Source organism: Passer montanus, unplaced genomic scaffold (genome assembly GCF_014805655.1).
Source record: "Passer montanus isolate IOZ18808 unplaced genomic scaffold, ASM1480565v1 scaffold169, whole genome shotgun sequence".
In the NCBI taxonomy this organism is placed as follows: Eukaryota; Metazoa; Chordata; class Aves; order Passeriformes; family Passeridae; genus Passer; species Passer montanus.
In genome coordinates, this window is record NW_024364159.1 from 113,620 (window position 1) to 135,255 (window position 21,636).

The window sequence follows — 21,636 nt, forward strand, 5'->3', positions numbered from 1 at the left end:
CCCTCTGTTTCCACCACACTGAGCTGCATTTTGAGCATACACTTCAGAGCTGCTAGCAATGGCTGTGGAGGGCAACAGCCCGGTTCCTACTCAGGGAAACCTTTAGAGTCTGCAGGGGGCTGGAAGAGCCCTCAAGAGGTGCCTCCCCTACGCTCCACCTTGCAGAAATGTACTGCAATGTGAGGCAGGCACGGGTGTGTAAAGACACCCTGAGCTCTGCCTAGGCTGCCTGCCACTAGCACCCAGCAGGGTCCTGCAGCCCCTGTGCAAGCCTGCCCCACTTATAGGAGATTTCCTTCTGCAGGGCTTGCTGCTATTGCATCTCTCTTACATCCTTGGCTGTGCTAATACCTACCCCAGGTCTGCAGATTATGTGTTAGAGAACATATTAACAGGAGCCAATAGAAGGGAGAGGCAACTAAACAGAACTTTTCCCACAATTCGTATTGTAAGCAAGTGCAAATTACCATTTGCATAATTTTACAAAGCATTTACCACTCTAGGGTGATCAGAAAGTCCCGACCAGGTGACATACAACAGACAAGCTGTCACCAACAGAGCTGCTGGTTTTCTTAACAAGAACGGAAAACTCAAAAGCTTTGTGCCAACAAAACCACTTCCTTGCTGTAAGCTGCCTTGCATCCAAGTGCTAGGAGGAAAATGCAGAACACAAAGGTGTACAACCACAGCACATCGTCAGTGCTGGCAGGCAGCACGTTAGGTCCGGGATCCGTGATCGTTATCAGATTCAGGCACGTCTTCCTCAGAAAAATTTGATCCAGGTCAGGCCTTGGCACACGACTGCAATTCTGTGGCGACTGCAAATATACTTTATAGCAATTTCTACCGCCTTTGTATTTTCACTCTGAGGTAACTTCTAATCCAATGCAAAGCCTGCAGGTACCTTTGTAACCCATCACTGCTTTTCTCAAACAAACACAAGCAAATAGAGTGAGCTGATACCAGCCCGTGCTTTGCAATACGCAGCCGTGGCAGCCTCAGCATGTGGCAGGAGCTGTAAAGCTGGATTTAGTGTCTCCTTGGACTGCTGCCATAAACATAACCTCACGCACTGCCATGACTTCCTGGGCTTCCCCACCGCCTCTGCTTCATATTTTAAACAGGAGGCATTCATGGCTTGAATGCAGCTGACACAGGACAGAAAGAATTCACACTTTTTTGCTGGATACTTCTCTGATAACCTTGACCTCACCTGGCCAACCCCATTTAGGAGTTAAAATCTGCTGGTTTGATGGGACCCGTGCCATGAGCTTGCCACAGCGATCCGTGCTTGTGCCCTGAAACACCCCTGCCAGATTCCTGAATTGTGGGCCTGACCTAACTGAGTATTTTTCACCTTCTCATTGATTAGCTATCATGAGGAGGGAACAGCATAATTGATGAACCTCTCTATTCTCAGCATATGCAGTCCCCATAGAAAACCTATTCTTTTCAGGCTTATTATTTTATTTTCTGCTTTTATTGTCTCTCTGAAGCAATGCTACTTCCTAATTAAGTGCATCAAAACCACAATACAGCAATCCAAAGTATTTTTCTATTTTATTTCCTCATAAAGGATTATGGTTGCAAGAATGACTGTCACTAAGCAGTTATAGCACTATTAGTAATACACACTTATAGTATAATAATACTCAAACCCTGTTGTTCAAGACCCTGGAAACCCACAGATATTCATCAGCTGGTGTTCCAGAGCACTCCCATAAATTGCCATTCACATTCTTCATGCTTTTCCTCAATTTGTGGCATCACGTTTAATTTTTGATTGACAAACCCAGTACTGACATACTTTACTACAATTTGAGGTCCATATGCAATTTGGTTATTTGAAAAGCAACTCTCTCCATAATCACAGAATGGTATAATTTTCATCAGTATATCCATCCAAACATGTATTTGGACATACTTTAGTTCAGGCTTGTACAATCTATGCAACAGTTTACAGACCACAATATTTTTAATTCAGAAAAAAAAAAGTCCTTGATGCTTCTAATGACTTGGCACATAACCCGCTTAATGCGACAGCCAAAGACAGGATGGAGCCATCGTATTTTCACATTACTGTTTGTGTTGCAAATGCATTCTGGTGAATGAGAAAGATTTTGGTTGCATATGAGTTTTGCAGGCACTCACCAAAACCTTCAATTATATTTTGTGTCCCGTCTACAAAACACCATTTAGAAAAATTAGGGGAGACATGTCACAGCCTGGAGGTGGGGGGCAAGGCTGAGAGGCCATTGCTCATTCCAGCTGTGGGTGTGGGGGGGGCAGAGCCTGCCATTCCCTTCTTTATCTGAAGGCTGGAGGGCACGGAGACACCACCCCAGCTCAGAGCATCCCTGGCAGCAGAGCACCAAACAAGCTTCCCCGGTACCTTGCAATTTCTGGCTGTACTCTGTCCTGTCGGATTGACTCCTCCTCAAGTTGCCGTGGTCCCCGGCGGTGCTGGTGCTCTCTACCACGGGCTCTGTCCTCCTCCTCTGCCCCATGTACAGCTTGTTCCTTAGCAGGGTCAAATTCCTCCTCCTTCCCCCGGTGCCTTCCTTCCCCGGACAGTCCATGCTCGCCACGGACAGCCTTGCGTGCTGCTGGTGGTGCTGGAGGGGGACAGTAGCTGGGTTTTCAGGGAGGTGGCCTCCCTGCCCAGGTGAAGGCTGGTTGCCTTGGGCTCGGGTTTGCAGCAGGGCTCGCCAGGCTCGCAGGGCCCCGGGCTCAGCCCTGCCACCTGTGCCGGAGCAGCTCCACCCCCGGGAAGCTGCCGCCCCGGGCAGCGTTTGCATTCACCTGCCCTGTGTGCGAGCGCCTGGCGGGGCCGCTTTCAGAGCCAGCCCCAAACCGCAGCCATTCCCGGCCTCTCCCTGCCGCAGGGCATGCTCCTCACCCCGCCGCAGGGCTGCCGGCACACAGGAGCGGGAATTGCCTCCTCCCGGCTCTGGCAGGGAGGTGGCAGAGCGTGGCATCTCCCTCTGTGCCCTCTCTGCACTGAGGGCAGGTGGGCGCAGAGAACAAGGCCAGTGGGAAGGGCAGGCCAGCCACCTCACTCCGGCAGCCTGGTCAGGACCCCAGCTCCCTGCATATCAAGTTGCATCTGCCAGTCTCCTGACCCCACTGAGAAGTGCAGCTTTTGGGCTGGAAACTCCGGATCTACAGGTTTGAAAGGAGACCAATCCCTCAGGACAATGAAGGAAAGGGCTGAGAAGGACATGAAAGCCCCTCTGGGAGGCAGGAAGCAGCGTTGAGCTGGTGCTTGTCTCAAACCAGGCTCTGTCCCACTCTACACTATGCACTGAGGAGCCAAAGCCAAGGTGAAAGCCTGCCAGGGGCCTGTGAAGGATACCACAGCCAGCCACCAGGCTGTGATAGCCAGGGGAGAGGACACCAAAACACCTGTTCATAATACCTCTGGATTAGCCCCTGGAAGAGATCTTATTATCCTGTCTGTTAGCAATGGCCTCTGGCACACATGTACTGTCTAGTGATCCTCTGTAGCACTGGTCTAATCAAGCTCATGTCAAAACAGCAGGACTTGCTGGCATCTAAGCTTGGACCGGGCTTATCCTGGGAAGAGCCCCAACAGCCATCAGCAGCAATCAGTGCTGCTGCTGTGATACCCAACCCTGCAGCCCTCGCTGCTGTAGGAAATGCCTGGTGGGAGCCCCGTGGTGCAGCTTAATCGGTGTCAGTCTCACGCACAATTATTGCCACAGCATCTGCCAGGGGACACAACGAATGTCCCTCTGACAGAGGCTGGCAGAGCGTTTGGCTTTAGCACTGCCACGCTATGTCCCTGAAGGACTGTCTAGTAAAAAACAAGCTGGGATGAGACGTAGTAGTGTAACCTCATTTCCAAGTTTTGGTTTTTTTTTTACAAAACTGGTCCTGAAATGCAATCTTCTCATCAAAGCCCTTCATTTCTACCCTGTAGTGAAAAGAAGAGGTTGTGAAACTGTTAAGCAATAAACTACGTCAAATTGCAGCACCATGCCAGTGCTGCACAAAGTGTCCAGCCCAAACACAGCCTGGCAGAGGAATAAAGTGGTGAGGGGAATACTGGGAAGACTTTGTGCTCACACAGAGAAGTCACATATTACATAGGCAATTCATGCGTTACGTCCTGCCTGCTCTTTGATATTTCCTAAGAAACTCTTTATTCTGCAAGTCAGACCACAAAAGTTCCTTGAAAGGCAAAGCAGTGGTGACAGCAGGGAGAGGCGTAGGCAGGGACAGACTGGTGACACACTAGTGACAAACATCAAAGCTCTAGCAACAAGTAGTACACAGACTAAAGTGAGAGTTAGGGAAATCAATCAGAAAATTTCCTTACACTGGGGACTTTGGGAGGAGCTTTTATTTGAAGCAATAGCTTGGTATTCATCAAGGGTGGTAAAACTGGTTTAAACAGTCACCACCCTGACTGCCCCCCTTCCCCAGATGAATTTGTTCCCATTATTGCTGCAGGGCGTAAACAAACGCATTTGAGATGAGATGGAGGAATTGATCTGGCAGAAAACTCCTTCCCTCGCCCCTTTTCCCTGGGCTATTTTCCATCTGGATCTGTGCTTGTGATTAGTTCCTCAACCAGCTAAGGAAGCAGTTGTGGCAGCATGAAGCAGGGGATGACGCAGGGCACATATGAGCAGCTGTGGGTAGGGCTGATAGTTGCTTAGGCCAGAATTACCCAGAGAAGGTATCTCTCCCCATCAGGATTTCAGTGCCATGCTTCCCAGAAAACAGAGGTCCCATCATTTGAGATTAGATTTCATTATATTTATTTAAATTAAAATGGTTTGGGGGAGAACTGGGGAATGTATCTTGACTGGGTGAACATGGAAGAACAAACTTAATAGAATTCTTGGCATTGTAAGTTCTGGCACATGTGCAGAGTTACAGCCAAGACAGGATATAGTAAAGTTTGCTCAGGTGTTTATTATGACAGCAATCTCCCCACATGCAAAAGTTGTCTTCCTCTTCAACTCAGTCACAGGGGGTAAAAAAGTACGTGTTCATTCAGCAACAAAATTGTTATGGGGAAAGCCAGCTGTAGTTGCTGCTGCTGTTGTACTTGGAATGGTTTACACGGCTTTAGCCAGCAGCATTATTTTGGAGGCAGCCAGGAGCCCAAAGCAGGCCTTACACCACAGTTTAGAATGTAGATGAGAACTTACTGCAACCTTAAAATATCTCCTCTATGCCACCCAACATAGGAAAGGCTGAAAATACCCTATCTTCTGTGATACTCCAAATGACTGGGACATGGTCAGGACTGGTGGCTTCCCTATCCCGTTTGGAGAGAGTTTTGCAGGAACTTTTTGAGAGACAGCCAGGTTTATCCATCATCACATTAAATCCCATCATGGATTTACACCAGTGGGCTATTCCTGGCAATCAGCATAGGGATTACCTAAAAATAATCAGATGTGTATTTGAGCAAGACCTCCTATAAACTCCTATTACTGTTTGCTGATCTTTACTGGCTATAGCAAAATGCCACAGAAAGCACGGGTCAGAACTGTGTGTGAAGCATTCACTGCCATGCACAATAGTATGAGCAACCCTCTCTCAATTTCAAATTATTCCTGCTCTCTTCTGGCCCCATTCGCAATTGACGGAAAACAGTACCAAAGTCACTAATCCATAAGACAAGAGGAATATATGGTATCTATGTGGACAAGATGCTCTTTTTACAATGAATGTGGAAATAACTTTTACTACTCTGTTATGCTCAATTCCACAGAGCAAACTGGAATCCAGTTGATGCGAACACTCACAGGAGTTATTTGCACGGAAGCCACCCTGCTTAAGAAACAGAACAGGTGCTGGTGTCAACACAGAAAATATTGGCATTGTGTTCCCCAGCAACTGTATTGGCCACATATAAGAGCTGATTGTTGTATGGTCAATGCCAACCTTTATCTCAGTCCTGAGCTATAAATGAACCAGAAGCACCATAAAGACTGATGGCCATTAAGTAAGCAAACAGTTATTTGTTTTCTTGTCATACCTCACAGCTGTTACAGAAGATTTCTTTATAACTCAGGATCCCAGAAGTTATACAAAAAATACTGGTGTGGGTTGATTGCTGTGCCTGTTCTCTTTGAGTGGAAGCACAGACCACTGCTGGAGTCCTGTGGCAGTGGCATGGGATTGGCATTTCCAAGTTTGCTCGCTGCAATGACCAGCACAGACACCAAGGAAAAGAAAGTCTCAGTCCACAGCTGCAGAGTGACTTGCCAGTTTCACCTGTATAAAAGGATCACATTTGACAGGCAGTGGAGAAGCAGAAAAGTACCATGGTACTGCTGCAGAAAGCTGTCCTACCTTCCCACAGGTGGAGCATGACAGCAAAGAGTGCAGATGTCTCTGTAGCTCCCCATCTCCATACAGAGAAGCCTCAGTGCAAATAAAAGCAAGACTGTACCTTGTCACTGAGCCTGTATGCACGTGTCATAGCAAAGATGTCTTCTGAGGGACAAAATGTGGAGGCTTTGATAAGAACAATCCTGTGTAAGGCCCAGCGAGGACTTTGAGCACAGGAAAGTGGCTGGTACGTACACTCTACCTGTTTGCAACAGTACTGGTGAGATAAGAACAGCATGACAGGTGAGGAAAAAAGCAATAAAAAGATAAGGCTTAGGGATAGGTAAAACTGGAGTCTACACGCTGATTTTTCACAATGAATGAATCAAAATTACTTTGAAATATACATAGGAAAAAACTTCAAACACATTTCAATAGTACAAAAAGAGAAAAAAGCCTGTCTTGTAGGTGAAAAGTTATTTAGTGTGGCAGTCTCACCTTCACTCCTACTGTTGATCTTGCCAGACTGGTGATTCCTGTAGAGAAACAGGTCTTTAGAAGTAAGTGCACTGTGATAATTTCTTTTAGCCCTGTCTACAGTGTTTCTTGTCTAAATATTTGTAGGAAAAATTCATAAAGTACGTGCCTGCTGGGGCTCAGGCTAGGCTGTGGATATTTCTAAGAAGGAATGGCTCAACCTTTCAAGATATGCAATCTATCTCCTCCGACTGCTGTGATGCTTTCTTACTCCCAACAAAGCCTCTGCTCCAGTTTACACACACAAAAGGCTGACGTGTTTTCTGCCTACAGAGGGGGACCCATCTCACAAATTGAAACACCTGCCAGAGAGGAGAAGGGATGCTGAGAAAAGGGTCGGCAGGGCTCGAATTGTCCTTGCAGCGCTGTGGATTTGTCACTATCCAGGGCTTTGTGTAGGTCTGATAGGCTTGGAGCTGGGCCAGCTCCCAAAGGGGGACATCTAAGGGCAGTGCTGCTTTGAAAGGGCTGGGAGGTGAGAAGGAGAGAGAACTTGCCAGGAAACTGAGCAGCCCTTTGATTTCTTCAGTGTTACAGCTGTGTAATTTTCTAAGGAAAATAACCTGACTCTGTTGATCAAGTAGATGGCACTGTGATATCAAAGCTAATGAGGAAAGACAAGCAAGAGAGCGAGGCACAGGTAAAAGAACAGAAAGATGATTCTTCATTATTGGTGTGTTTCAATGTAAAATAAGAGGGCATAGAAATTACCAAGATAAAATATTTTCTGTAGAATTCTTTGAGAACCTTATGTCTGGCAATTCACAAATCAAGAGAGGAACGGAACCTAAAAATGGACTATCATGAGCAACTGGAAAGATTTTCCTTCTAGGTCTCTGTTTTGAATCATTATAGATTTGCAGCTTCACACTAAAATTTCATATTTCCAGACAGTATTTTTATAGCTGAACTGGAGCCTTTTTTTCCCTTTTTCTCCATGTTCCTGTTTGTGCACATTTGTGAAAGAATGAGTGAAAGAATGAACCAGAGATTTGGTAATTTTTGTTTTGTGATGGGGGAGTTGCCTTGGAATAACAAAGATAAGAATCTTAAAAACATTAAGCTTCAGTTCATATACACAAACAAGTTTAATGGGAGTTAGGGTAGGCTGAAAATCCTTGGTTCACAGAGCTTAAAATTAACTCAGTACAGCTGCCTAGGAGGGAAGAAATGGACATATCTGACAAAACTAGACTCAGTCGTGGTGTCCTGGCCTCTTGATAGGCAAATCACTTTCTAGGCAGAGGTCCAGAGAAGTAAAGTCTGGCAAGCGAACCTAACACACTTCACAGGGGTCCCTAACAAAAAGCATGATTAAAAAAAAAACAAACAGCTTAGACAAAACAGCTTAGACAAAACAGCTCAGACAAACAATTTATTCAGGGAAAAACAGGGTGTAAACTTAAAATTTTCCTAACAGTAATGAGTATTATTACTAAATCCAAATTTTGCATAAATACAGAAGATCAGTCTCTTTAAAGCAATTGGGTTACTGAAGTGAGCTCACTGCTACAAAACAAGGGTTCACAGTCTGACCCAAGGTACTCAGTGTCTTTGGGATAGGAGCCTCTGTTTTTATCCACATTGAGATGGAAAGGAGTGTAACCTGATAAACCTAATTCCAGTTACTGAAATACACAATGATTCCTTTCAGTTGGATGACGCAGTCTTCATTGCCATCAGGCATCCATCAGTGAGCAATATACAAATCCATATGTGAGTTGGCTGCTTGTAGACATCCTCTGCCAAATCCAGCTGTGCCAATCAAAGAGGTCACCGACTCCAATGATTTGTCATCCTTGTCCTGCTGAGGACTCAGTGCAAAGATCTGCAGGAGTTGTTCATGGCCCTTAACTTGCTTTGGCTGAAAAGCAGCTTGAATAACTTAGCCCAAAGTCCCTAAACTGCCTCAAGGTAGCCTTGCCTGGCTTGATCTGCCCTAGGGAGCACTGGTTCCAGCTGATCCACTGGCAGGTGAGGGAGATGGTGTTGGCTGAATGAGAGCACTGGCCAGCAGGCCCAGGGAGTGATCTGTTCCACCGAGGTGGCTGTGCAGGGAGGAAGCCTGGCTGTGACTTTTGCACACAGGTAGCAGCAAAACCAAAGGCTGGCAGGAATTGATTCCTTCAGATTAATGGTTTTATAAGCCATGGAGATAGAAGTTCTATTACAGCAAAGTTTAATGATAATGATGTGATCACCAGCCAAGAGCAAATGCACTGAAATAGCACGCAGTCGTACTAATGAAATTCTTCAAAGCTTTATTAGGTGAAAAGATGAAAATTATTTTCATTCAGGAGTATGGGTTTCCTTAAATTATAATATAGACATTATTTTCTGCATTTAATTTGCACAGCATTTTAATGGGCAAAACATTAATTTTAAAATATTTATGTGTGTATATAAAATTTATCTAAAATCCATGTAAATGTACACCACAGAGTACAAACCTTTAAAATAAGGACGTCCTTCAGGCTTAGATGGTTATATTGCTGCTGAGTTTTTGCTATACTCCAGTGGCATTTTGCTGGAATGAGATTCACCCCTGTGCAGAGGGCAAGCATAAAACCTAAGCACCATGTAAGTTCTACTTAAGTCTTAAGGACCTGGCTCTAATTCCATTGAAATAAATAGCAATATTTTCATTGTTTTTCAGTGGGAGCTGTTACAAGGTCAATGAACGGGATCAGTCCTATAAATGCTTTTTGCTGGCCCAATTAGAATGATATGCAAGGAGCTAGATGCAAAATGCTTGGCAATGAATGTGAAAAAAATCCCTTGGTAGTAAAAGACTTGGTAATTCTGGAGGAATTTGCTCAAGGTAAATGCTGGAACCAAAACATTGATTTGAAGGATGGTAGGTAAATTTATTCTAACCAGGGAGCTGGTCTTAATCAAATATGACTTGAGAAGAATTGGCATACTTCACCTGTATTCTGGGTAATATAATGCACAATACTGAAAAATACAATCAAACCTATTTAAAGGATTAACATTTCTACAGTACTAGGAAAATTGTGGATACCATAGAGTACTAAAGCATCATGTTCTCTGCTCTGGTAGCATTAGCAGGGTTTCAGTGTGGTTTTCTGCTGTATCATCTACCCTTGCTAGGTAATATGATGGTTATTTATTTATGCATCTAAACAGCGCCTGCACAGAAACTCGTTTATATTTCATAAATTTTATGTGCTTCACAGCTGATTTCCCATTACAGATGAGAGAGGTTTAGGTAAGACCATGTTCACAACACAAAGCAAAGGAGAACTCTGTGCTCAGACTTTGTGCATCTTACCAGGACTCCTGGACGCTGCAGTGTATTTCACTTTCCAGCTTGTAGAGGAAAATAAATATGAATTGGACTCCTACTAGAATAAGCTTACACCCATATGTCAGCTTTGCAAGTGTAAAAATCCTGTGTTTATTCTCAGTAAGTGATTTTCAAAGGCTCTAACCTTCCCTAAATGAAATCCAGATTCCTCAGAACTAAGCAGAGGCAGAATGCTGGGCTTGTGGCATGTGTTTCCTTTTAACCTTGCCCATTTCAGCAGCAGCCCAACTCAAAGAAAGCACATAATGGATTTTATTATAATAGGAAAAAAAGTCATACAGTTTTTTTTTTCTTTTTTTTTAATTACTCCACATGAAAAACAGATTGTTTGCCCTCTAGACAAACTTAAAAAAATTAGAACTACAGAGACCTGCTGGTTTCTGAGGGGAGCCTAGAAGAAAGATGGAGAGGGACTTCTTACAAGAGTATGTAGTGATGGGACAAGGGGGAATGGCTTCAGACTGAAAGAGAGTATTTTCTTTACTGTGAGGGAGGTACTGGAAGAGGTTGCCCAGAGAGGTTGTGGATGCCCCATCCCTGGAAGTGTTCATTGCCAGGTTGGATGGAGCTCTGAGCAATCTGCTCTGGTAAAAGGCATCCCTGTCCATGGCAGGGGGGAACTACAAGATCTTTAAGGACCCTTCCCCCCAGGTCTATTATTCTATGAAGAATTTCACCCCTACATGTTCAGTTCAGGGGATTACCCCTGAAAGCCTTGCATTTGGTGAACTCAGATGCCAACTCCTCTGATGAAATATGAAGTACTATTTGGTAGCTTCTGCAGAAGTGGGCAATGGTCCTGCAAAATTGCCTCTCTCTTCTCAACAGATGTCTATTGTTACAAATGCAGCAAGAAGTGGCACAAATCAGAGGAGACCATAGCTTTTTTTTCCCTCCAGAGCCTTCTTGTAGTGGGAAATCCTCACACTAGAATACAGCTCCATCAAAGATCCAGAGCTCCAACTGACACATTTCAGAGGAGTACATGAGGGAACAGTAGTGAGGCCATCATGAAAATCTCCTGCTCTAGTGTAAAATAATTGTGTCCTTGCTGCACCCATTGAGCACACAATCCTGACACTTTTGGAGCCTGATCTACCAAAGTACTAGAGGGAACAAGTAATGAGAAGTAGTTATACGCTGCTTAAATCTGAAGGAAGATACTGATTTTTTTGCAGCCTTTCTGCTGCAAAAAAAAAAAAAAAATTCCCAATAACATTCAAAATAATGTATAAAATAATGAGGGTAACATGGAGTTAGCCTAGAGAAATCGTTCAGGGTAATTCAAATCAGAGTTAACATTCAAAGCTAATATTGACCACCTTTCAAGATGAATACACAAGATAATTGTCTTGGGATTGAAGAGTGATGAGGCAACAAAAGTTGTTCTGCCTCAGTCTCTCCAATGAAATGCAAATAGTGGTATTTGTCACTTTTCAGGAATTTTTGAAAGATCCACAAATAAGAAGCACTACTTCAACAACTACCATCTTTATTGACAGAGGAAATTCATTTGAAATCATCCTTAAGGATCAATGAAAAGGGAATTTAAAAGAATCAGATCTTATGTAGAGTTATTAGGCTTTAAAACCAATGCAAGGTGAATACAGAATCTAAATGAAGTATCAGCAGTGTTCTATATAAAAATTTATCTCTGATTGGGAACCCATGCAAACATCCCAGCTATAAGCAGAGCAGACCCGGAGTGGCTTGGGTGACATAAAAATGTGTGCCAAGAAATTAACATTTTGCTACCTAGGGAGCAGCAGGGTAGGGTCTTCATTCTCTTGTGGGCCTCAGGTAAGGGTACCAACCCTTGGTACCATCACCCCTAATTTTGCATCCACACTTTTCACAGAATCACCGAATTGGTCAGGGTGGCAGGGTAGGCAGCAGTTCATCTGGTCCAACCACCCTGCTCAAGCAGAGTCAGCCTAGAGCACATGGAGCACGATTGTGTCCAGATGCTTCTGGAGTATCTCCTTTACAGACTCCACACCCTCTCTGCGCAATGTGTTCCAGCGCTCGCCACCTGCACAGTAAAGAAGTTCTTCCTCGTGTTCAGGCGGGACTCCCTGAGTTTCTGCTCACTCTGTGTGTCCCGTGTCAGCCCTGTGTGTCAGTCTCTGCTCACACTATGTCCTGTGTCAGCCCTGTGTGTCAGTCTCTGCTCACACTATGTCCTGTGTCAGCCCTGTGTGTCAGTTTCTGCTCACTCCCTCGGGTCGCACTGCTCGGCATCACCGAGAAGAGCCTGGCTCCATCCTCTTGGCATGCTGTTTCTGGCAGAGCTGGTGGTTTGTGAGCACCTCAGCCTGGCTACACCTGGGCTACCACCTGCGCTGGCCTGCCTGGCTCCCGCTGGGGTCACCTACCGCCTCAAGGAGGGCTTGGCTTTCCTTACTATTAATTTCAACCCGGTGGGGCCCTCCGTGGAGGCCGGGCAGCCCTAGAGGCTCTCTCTTCCCCCGCGGCGCTGCCCTGGCCCGGCCGGGATGCGAGCGCCGCCGGGGCTGGCGCGGCTGCTGCTGGCGGCGCGGGGGTGGGGGCGCCTGGGCGCCATGTCCCGCTACAGCACGGAGCAGCGGGGCCGGCCCAACTCGCCCGATTACCGCCTCTACTTTAGTAAGTAGCAGTTCCCGGAATCCATAAACCCCTTCCTTCCCCGGCCCGCGGGGCGCACGGAGGTGGCGGCGGCGGAGGCTCCTCGGGCTGGCTGAGGTATCGCCCCCGAGCCTTCCCACCGCTGCAGGGGGAGAGCGGTGTTTTTGTAGAGAGCGAGGGCAGATCCTGTAGACATCCCGGCTTTTGGAGGGGATGCTGGGCCTGCTGAGCCCCGGCCCGGCCGTGCCCTTGCAGAGCCCCGGAGGACGCCGGGCGTGAAGCGCCGCCGTGGCGCGGTGTAGGGCAGGCTGGCCGCGGGGGCCCGCGGCACCGCAGGGACGGCCGTGGGAGCTCTGGGTGTGACAGCCCAGCCTGTCCCTCGTGAGCAGGACAGCCCAGCCTGTCCCTCGTGAGCAGGACAGCCCTCCCTCCCCGCAGACACGTCACCGGGGCGGGAGGCTGGCGTCCCAAACGTGGGGCTCCAGCCCCGAGCAGGGCCGGCTAGTGGCAGTGCGAGGGCACGGGCAGCGCTCCAGGAGGCGTCTGAAGCCGCAGCGAGAGCTGAGGGTGTGCCGCGTTCAGTATTGCGCATTTTCGTAACAGCGTTGTCTGTTTGTGTGCCAGTCCTGTCGCAGTGGGTTTGTACGTTTCTGGGCCATTGACCTACAGGCAGCTCTGACGTCTGCTGGTGTGGGAGAAGCGGAGGCGGCGTGTGCCCGCTTGGCAGCGCTGCCAGGGCTCCCTTGTGCTCATTCATGGGGTGCCAGTGCAGATCGCCTAGAGAAAGTCACTTTATCTGGTGGGAATAAACAGCCTACCACTAAACTTTGTTTTATTTGGGAGGAGCATCTGGGAGGTCATCGCACATCAATTCCATTTACTCTTCTTTGCTGAGGTGGTCAAAAGTCCAAAGTTGAGTGCAGTGCCTTGTCTGCTTTTTCCTTTGGTATGAAGAGGGGTGCTAGCAGAGGAGAAATTCCTTGGGATTTGAATTAGTGTTTGCACTCTTTTGATGTGATACTTAGACTTGAAAAACTTAAACATACACTCCAGTGAAATTAGTTTCTTTCTAGAGTGGAGGCAAGGCTGAGGTGCAGGTTGGGCCCCCATTAAGTTAAGATCAATTTCTGCTGGTTTCAAGGGGTGGTGTTTCATATTGAGGGCTTAGAGCAATTATCTCATCCCTCACTTACTCTTGATCAGACTTCAGCCTATTACGTTGGGGGATTTGTGGTCATGACACTGTTTATTAGAAATACAATGCAATCACAGGGCAACATTGCTAGAAACACAGATGAATTCACTTACCAGTGATGGAAATGAGGTTCCTTTGGGTTTGTTTCTTTACTTTATTTTTTAAATTTTTTTTTATTTGTTAATGGTTGTGTATGGCCAGGGAGTAGAAAAGAATTAAAGAATCTTCTCATCCTTATATAGCTTGTATTGCCAAGTAGAAGAGAAGCATAGTGTTGAATTTTAAAGCAGTAACTTTGATTCTAATGATTCCTTGTCAAAACACTCAAATTCCTTGTCCTTCATGTCGGTATGTGCTTGAAATTGAACTTCAGAAAAAGTTTAACCAATGCACAATCATAGCATATATACATTTCTGTATTGTGTGATGTTTAGCAACACCAACATCTTATGCCGTATCTTTAGGTTTGCAATGCTACTCCGTTTTGTCTTTCAGAGAATGCAGATGGTAAATATATTTCCCCATTCCATGACATTCCCTTGTTTGCTGGACCTAAAGAGGTATGTTTTTATGCCTTGAAACATGATTTTCAAAATGCTAATAGTTTTGTTGGTGTTCCTTAGATAAAAGTACAGTTTTTAAAAGCTTTTTTTTTGTAATCAACATAGAAATGTATAGTGCCAGAAAGGGCCACTCTAACCCAGACCGGTGCCTTATGTAATGAAGGCAAAATGACTACACCAAATTTTCTCTGCTGAGTTTAGTAACTTGCAGTGAAACATAATGATGGCTGTTTATACAAGCCTAGGTGTCTCTTTAAGTCTCTAAGTGATTGAGGGCAGGAGAGCCCTCACTGTATCTTGTGATAATTCCCTGTGTTTAGGTTTGTGCTTGAATTAATTTTCTACTGTTACTCTTTTTGAATTTGCAGTTTTCTACACCTGCCATTAAAAGTGTACATTTCTTTGTCGTGGATGTACAGCACACACTTGCATAACTTATGGTGTATGTCTTTAATTCCCAAAAGGAGCATTAGAATTGGAAGCCAACAGCAATGCCCAGGAGAGAGGTGGTAATCACACCTTTGGAGATTCACAGCGTGCGAGGTGCAGCTGAGCACTGTCACGTCTTGTTAGCCGCCCTCCCTGGGGTTTCATTACAGCAATAATGAAACGGCTGTTTAGTCTGGCACTGATGGGAGAGCTGCCAGCCTTTGGTTGAGGCTGAGGTTTGCTTATCACAGGGTGCTTGTGACACAAACAGGCTGGGGGAGTTCTAGTCATTTTCTTGTTTTGTTGCTGAGTCTCTGTGGGTGATATGAGTGGTACAAAAGGTCAGTAGTTTGAACATGTTCAGATGGAGACTCCTGAACTGATGAACCAATCTCTTAAATTATTAAATCCGAGAGATTGGAAATCTGAATGAAACCTTTTTGATCAGCAGACCCAAGTGCTTGTCACTGAGAGAGGCAGGCCATTCAGAGTGTCATTATTAAGATGCCATGTTCAGTCCGTGCTATTGCTGGAAAAGCAATGGGCATTTTCATCACGTTCCCAGAGGCCTTGCTGTCCATACATCTAGAGTTAAGTTTGTGAGAGTAGCTTATAGCCTGTGATTTTGCCAGTAGGTTAAATTAGAGCAGAGCAGTGTCTGATCAGTGTGGAGAGACTTTCATTTTGGTGTGTAAGTGGAGAAATAAATAGCATTTTACCCAATACAGGGCCTGAAGGGTGAGCAAGAATGGAAGTCATGGTTAAGGTCTGTTACTTTTGCCTTGTTTGCAGGAGGATGACTTAAGGATGTATGCTAGAGTCTTTCCAGCCCCTTGTCCAAGATTTATGGACTGTATGATGGATTGATCCAGCCTTATTTTTTATACTGGTTTTGTTTATTTTGGAACGGTTTTTGTCTTCTTCAGCTGTACAGAAGGATGACTGTTTTTAATCAGTTGAATACAGGCCTAAATTGCTGCTTAAATTTCTTGGTAGCTGGGAGAAAGATAAAAAAATGTACAAGGACACATTTACTTCCTTTATTAATGTGTTGAAGGTTAGAATTTCACAATGAAACAGAACTGAGTACTTGCTTTTCAAAGTTATAATTTAGGCCTTTGTGCTCACAAAGGGCTGTTTCAATTGCATTGCAAAGTACTGTTTGTTGCCTGTATTTATGTGAATACAGTGTTGCTTTCTGGTGTTCTTTATATACTTCTTTACTTCACTCTTTCCCTATAGGATAAAGAAATTCCTGCAAAGAGGTCAAAGACTACTGGATCAGAGGTACTGCTAAGTTTTTTTTCTTGTTGGTTTTTTTTCCAACTCTATTTCCTTTTCAACATCATTTTTCTGCAGAGTGAACTTGCTGTCACTGAATATAGTTGACATATCTTCAAATGCAAGTCTTTTAGGAGAAGACTTAAAGGGATTTAATATTTTCTTTTTGAATGGGCCAGAAATGTCAGAATTCCTTTATTCATCAAGATGTTCTCAAAGGCAAACACTTATGCTAGTCTTTCAAAGGTTTGTTATGACTTTTGCAGTGTAGATGTGTTATCTTTTTTGCTATTATGTTCAGAAATATTTGCAGTAAAACCTCCCTTAATGAAATATTCATTATTCTCTGACTGTGGATAATCTTTGGTTTATATACAGAACTTAAAAAATCCTAAGTATGTTAGGGCAGAAATTATACTTGAGTATCTGCTTTTTAGAGCTGAGGTTATGTTGTTTTCTGTACTCAGCTGGGAAGCCCAAAGGGAGAAAAACCACATCTGCTAATGTTTCAGCATTATTTAGCACTGAAGTTAAGGCTGATAGAAGCCTAGAAAACATGGAAAATCTGCTCAGGCTTTTACTGTGAAACAAGAGTTGTTTATTCAAGTGTCTTTTCCAAAATATGACCTTTTTTTGCTGTGCTTTGCCTGGCATAGGCTCATCCAAAACTTAGTGGAAGAATGTGATAGAAAAAAATGAGCAAACTGCTTTAAGGCCATTATATGTGGGTGGGCGGGTGTGTGTCCCAATCCTTATCTTCTCCTATCTGTTTGGCCAGTCATATTGCAAAACTGTAGCTACCCATATGATGTGAAAGAACTGTCCTAACTGTCTGGGTTCTCACAGTTTTGCAGCCAGTGTGTGGTGCACTGGTGCTTGTGCTGTACAGCAGTGCCCACACAGTCCTGTACTATGAGTTTCCTGTCCCTTTGCTCTGTGATTCATTCAAGTTACAATGCCTAAGTAAGGATTTTTAGATTTCCTGTAGCTTGATGCCCATTTAGGTACTGTTTAGTAGGTATAGAACCATGCCTCAAAGAGGAACTATTCAGGAGAAAGAGTATGCGCCAGTAGACTTTTATCAAAAATCATTGTCTTGCAACATAATTTCTTATTTACAGCTCCTTCTGGCAAGTCAAGTGTTCTGTGTCTTAGCTGCTTATAAATACTGACTGGTGCAAAGACATTTCATGCAGAATCTGAAACTGTTCAAAACTGCATTTGTCTGTGCTGTGAGAAGCATGGTAGCTTGTTGAAAACCATGTTTCTAGTAGGCTGTGGAAAGAGGGGTAAAATGCCAGTGAGGCTGAGCAGCTCTTGCTTCCTTAGCCAGTGTAGCCTTCAGAGCCTTCCTGTAATTCCTGCTATGAGACAGTTCTGGACTGTGGTTTAATAGAACTGCAGAAAATGAGCAAAGGCAAATGTGCATTTCAATCCTAGCAGGCTTTTGATACAATTAGGCAAACAGATGTGCAGGCTGTGACCTTCCCCAACATAGTTAGATGGTGAAATGTGAGAACACCTTTTTCATCATTATCTTAGGGATTTAGGGAGGAGAGAGAAAACAGAGGGATCTTTGTGTTCAGGAAAGCAGTTTCTTCTTACACTGGGCTCTTCAGCAGCTCTGCTCACCTTGCCTGATGAGAGATGCATCCTTGTTGTTTGTATGCAGGGAAAGCATAGCTTAATCAGGCAATAAAGGGAAAATGAGGAATTTAATGTCATGTACTAATTTCACAAGACCTTTGAAGCCCTGGGCTCCTTGTTCTTGTCTAGGAATGCAAAGGCTGCTGTTGATACCTGTTACTCAGTTGATCCTTCACTGAATTTGACCAGAATTCAAAAGTGGTAGTTTTTCTTGCCCTGGAAATGCATCTTTGAAACTTACGCTTTTGGAGTGGCAGTTATTTGTTACTCTGGACAAAAGCAAGCCCTCTTAAGAGTTAAATTAAATCAAGTTTGTTAAATTAGGCTGAACAGGTGTTTATCAGATGGCGGTCTAGCTATGGAAAATAAAGATAATTTTGGAAGAGTCTCTTTAGTCAGTCTACTCTACTTTAAATTGTCCTTGATGTTCCTGGTGTCAGAAAAGGCTTCAAAGTTAGAGGAGTTTCAGATTTCAACATTTGTAGGATAGAGAGCACACATCCTGCAAGTCTGTGTCAGCTGTTTTACAATTTCAGTTTGTAGTTAAGGGAAACACTTTTGTGTTTCTGTATTAACTGTTTTCACTAGTTCAACCACTTCTTGCAACATTTTAGACCTTCCCAAATCTCAGTTAAATTTAGCTTTGCAGATGCTGCTGACAAGTGACCTTTTTGCTTTTGCAGGTGGTTTTTGTCTGAGGACAAGAAAGAAGTTACTTTGAGATAGAAACTATTCTGAAAGAAGTAATATTCAGCTCCAGTCTTAAATTACTAGCAGCTTGCTATTAATTTCAGGGGACTGAACCCCTGTACTGCCTTAAGCATTGCAAATATTTGGAATCTACTCCTGCCCAACTAAATCTCTGTGACAGGTTTCAAAAGTTTCACATCTCTGTCCGGAAAAGTGGATGTTTCCACTAGGTTTACAGTCAAAACTGTCAGAGCCTGACTGTTGAATATGGTCTTCCTTGTCTGGCAGGAAGAAGGTTTGAAGAGGTCATAATTTTCTTTTCAAGGCCAGCATGACATGTTGTTCCCTGCTGTAGTTGAAAGGGTTTCTAATCTACTTGTCTTGGTGTGTCTTTGGAGAAGTATTCACATGTGGTGTGTTTCAGAGGACCCAGGTGTTCCTGAAATACAATGTTTCATATGCTGGCCCTGGTGAGGAGTCTGTCCAAACATACAGAGATTATTATCCTCTAACTTCCAGACATTCACAAGAGCATTTGAAAAGAAAATAGAAGGAAAGAAAAACAAGACAACTTTTGTTGCATCCTGGGGATTGCACGTTGCTGGGATGCCCTAGTGGACTTCAGCTGAGATACTTCTGTGAGCCATAAAATTCTGATAAATTAACTAGTCAAGTGAGATTTAAGGGCTCATTGGGGTAGTATGCAGTCTGCATAGGTGATCTGAGCTTGTGCTTCCAGCAGTGTTCAAAACTGGTGCCAGAGATGTCATTTGGTAAAGTTGGTATGCTTCATAGCAAAGTAGAAGCTGTTGTCATTTTCTGCGCAGAGCAGGTACACACTTTGTGCTGACTTTGTGTTCTGCCTTAACTACAGTCTCTGTAGCTGTCCTTGGTGATGTTAGACAGTTTTTCAGTATATGTGACCTGGGGTACAGTGTGTCCAATATGTGGTCAGGAATTTGTGTTCCAAATTTTAGGTTATCAGTGAATCTTTCACCTTGATGCTTGAACTTGCACAGACTTTTGCTATGGATGTGTCCATTAGATGCAGCCTTGCTTTGTGTTCCTAAGATGAACAAATGCTGAGAGTGGAAGTAATCTTCACTCATCAGTCCAGTTGAAATCTACCCAGAGTATTGTTTGTTTACTGAGAAAGTTACATAAATTATTTGATCCAGCTTAACTTCAAAGAAATGATTCCTTAAACTTGAGAAAGCCAGTGGTTCGTGTTTATCCATGTCAGGGTTGTACATGGCAGTTTTGTAGGTGAATGTGTTCCATAACTGGTTTGTCAGAGAACGTGCCAGACGCCAGTGAGATTCCTGTGTGTAAAGCCTACCTGTACCTACATGGTGTTTGTGATTCCCTTTCCAGTACATCAGGAGGGAAGTACACTGTGAAAAGACTGCAGGCACTCTGTGTTTATGCTGGACGTTGCATTCCGCTTTTGCTATGTGGCATGTTAATTTATATTGGAGAAGTTCCGCTTTCTCTTTGGTGTCCAGATGTTGCTGGCATCTGGTTTGTTGTTTTAATTGGCAAATACCTTATAGCAAGTGTTACATTGGGGGTGCTTATAACATGGCTACTCATTTGATAAGGAAGTCCCACTCCAGTTATTTCTGGATATATTTAATGACAGTCCATATTTAGCTTCTCCTTTTTTTCTTTTATTTGCTTTCTTCCTTTTAAACACTACCCTTTGTTCACACTGCTGCTAGACTGCAGCTTAAGATTTTCATTCTTGTTAGTCCTCAGGTGCATGCTGCCATATGCAGGTCATGGCTGATGAGAATCCCTGCCAGATTGTAAATGAGCAGACAGAAAAAAAAGGAAATGGTAGCTGCTTTTTCTTCTCTCTTTCTTTTGGACTCATAACTTCTCTATGACAAAGAGTCAGCAGCCCTCAAATGCTGCCTCTAGTGCTTTTAGGTTTTTTAATGCATTTTACTATAAAAACTACCAAAGTCACTGTAAGCTTTAGCATATCTCTTGTCGTGCATGGTGATGGCAAATTGCAATCTATAGAGGTTACTCCACTTCTGCCTCAAATTATCTGAACCTTCCAAGCTGAGCATTAAGGGTTGCAACCCTTGAGCAAAATTATACCTATTCAAAACCCTTCCCTCAAGTGTATGAAATAAGGAACTTTGGAATGACTGGGAAAGAAACTAGTTGAACAAGAAAGGGAAAGTTAGGTGAGGAAGAATTGGTTTTGAGAGGGATATAAAGCAGTCCAGAAAGGCAGGCATCAGAAAGGTCATGGATTTTTTTTTCCTGCTGATACTCAGTTTTCTAAAAATAACCCCAGATCAAAATTAATTATTTTCTGTAAGAATCCATCCAGCCAGAACTAGTTGTTTTTTAAGGCCATCAGTATTAGAGGAGAGAATGATGACTAACAGTTTACCTGGGTGCAACAGTCTGTATTTTCCTTGCTTTTCTCAATACTTGCTGTACAAATATGCTGAAGTATTTTTGCATATCTTTTTATCGTTCTGTGTTTTAATTTCAAAAACCAAAAACTGTTTCTGTTTTCTGTATGAAAGAGAGACGTTTTTGCTTGTCTCAACAAAAACTATGATACATTAAAAATAATGTTCAGCTGAGATGGAATGCAGTAAGGTGCCAAGAAGTGTTAAAGACAGCACCCAAATAAAGCAAACAGTTAAAACCTACGTGAGTTCCCATGTAATCTACTTAGGGTGTAATTCTTAGGAAATTAAGGGTATCATTTATACATACAGGTTGTTCCTACTGATGTAATTTTCTGCTGATTTTCTTATGCAGTCTTAGGAATTAAGAAATGTACTTTTGACTTCTCTGTGTTGAGCAAGTAGATTTTAGACCTCCCCTGCCCTGTCACCTCTTCAAGGTATATCAGAGTTTAAGTACAAATATCTGTCTTGTGTTCACATTGACCCAAAGTCAAACAAGCTATGCAATACCCTGGGTTGAGTGTCCCTCTGAGCTCTTCAGCTCCCTTTCCCTAGCAGATGCATTCTGACCCTTTTTCTGAATCTAGGACACTTTCCTTCTCTTTT

The 21,636-nt window shown here is 43.9% G+C and overlaps 2 protein-coding genes across 2 annotated transcripts in view; one reads left to right on the forward strand and one right to left on the reverse strand.

Moving 5' to 3' along the window:
* ARHGEF38 (Rho guanine nucleotide exchange factor 38) overlaps positions 1-3,058 on the reverse strand; it is a 37,504-nt gene extending 34,446 nt beyond the window's left edge. The window contains exon 1 of the mRNA XM_039703794.1: positions 2,393-3,058. Coding sequence (XP_039559728.1) covers positions 2,393-2,798 — 406 coding nt within the window. The 5' untranslated portion in view covers positions 2,799-3,058. The remainder of the gene's footprint in view (positions 1-2,392) is intronic.
* Positions 3,059-12,678: 9,620 nt separating this feature from the next.
* PPA2 (inorganic pyrophosphatase 2) overlaps positions 12,679-21,636 on the forward strand; it is a 34,746-nt gene continuing 25,788 nt past the window's right edge. Inside the window, exons 1-3 of the mRNA XM_039703782.1 lie at positions 12,679-12,808; positions 14,478-14,542; positions 16,217-16,261. Of these exons, the coding sequence (XP_039559716.1) occupies positions 12,679-12,808; positions 14,478-14,542; positions 16,217-16,261 (240 nt within the window). The remainder of the gene's footprint in view (positions 12,809-14,477; positions 14,543-16,216; positions 16,262-21,636) is intronic.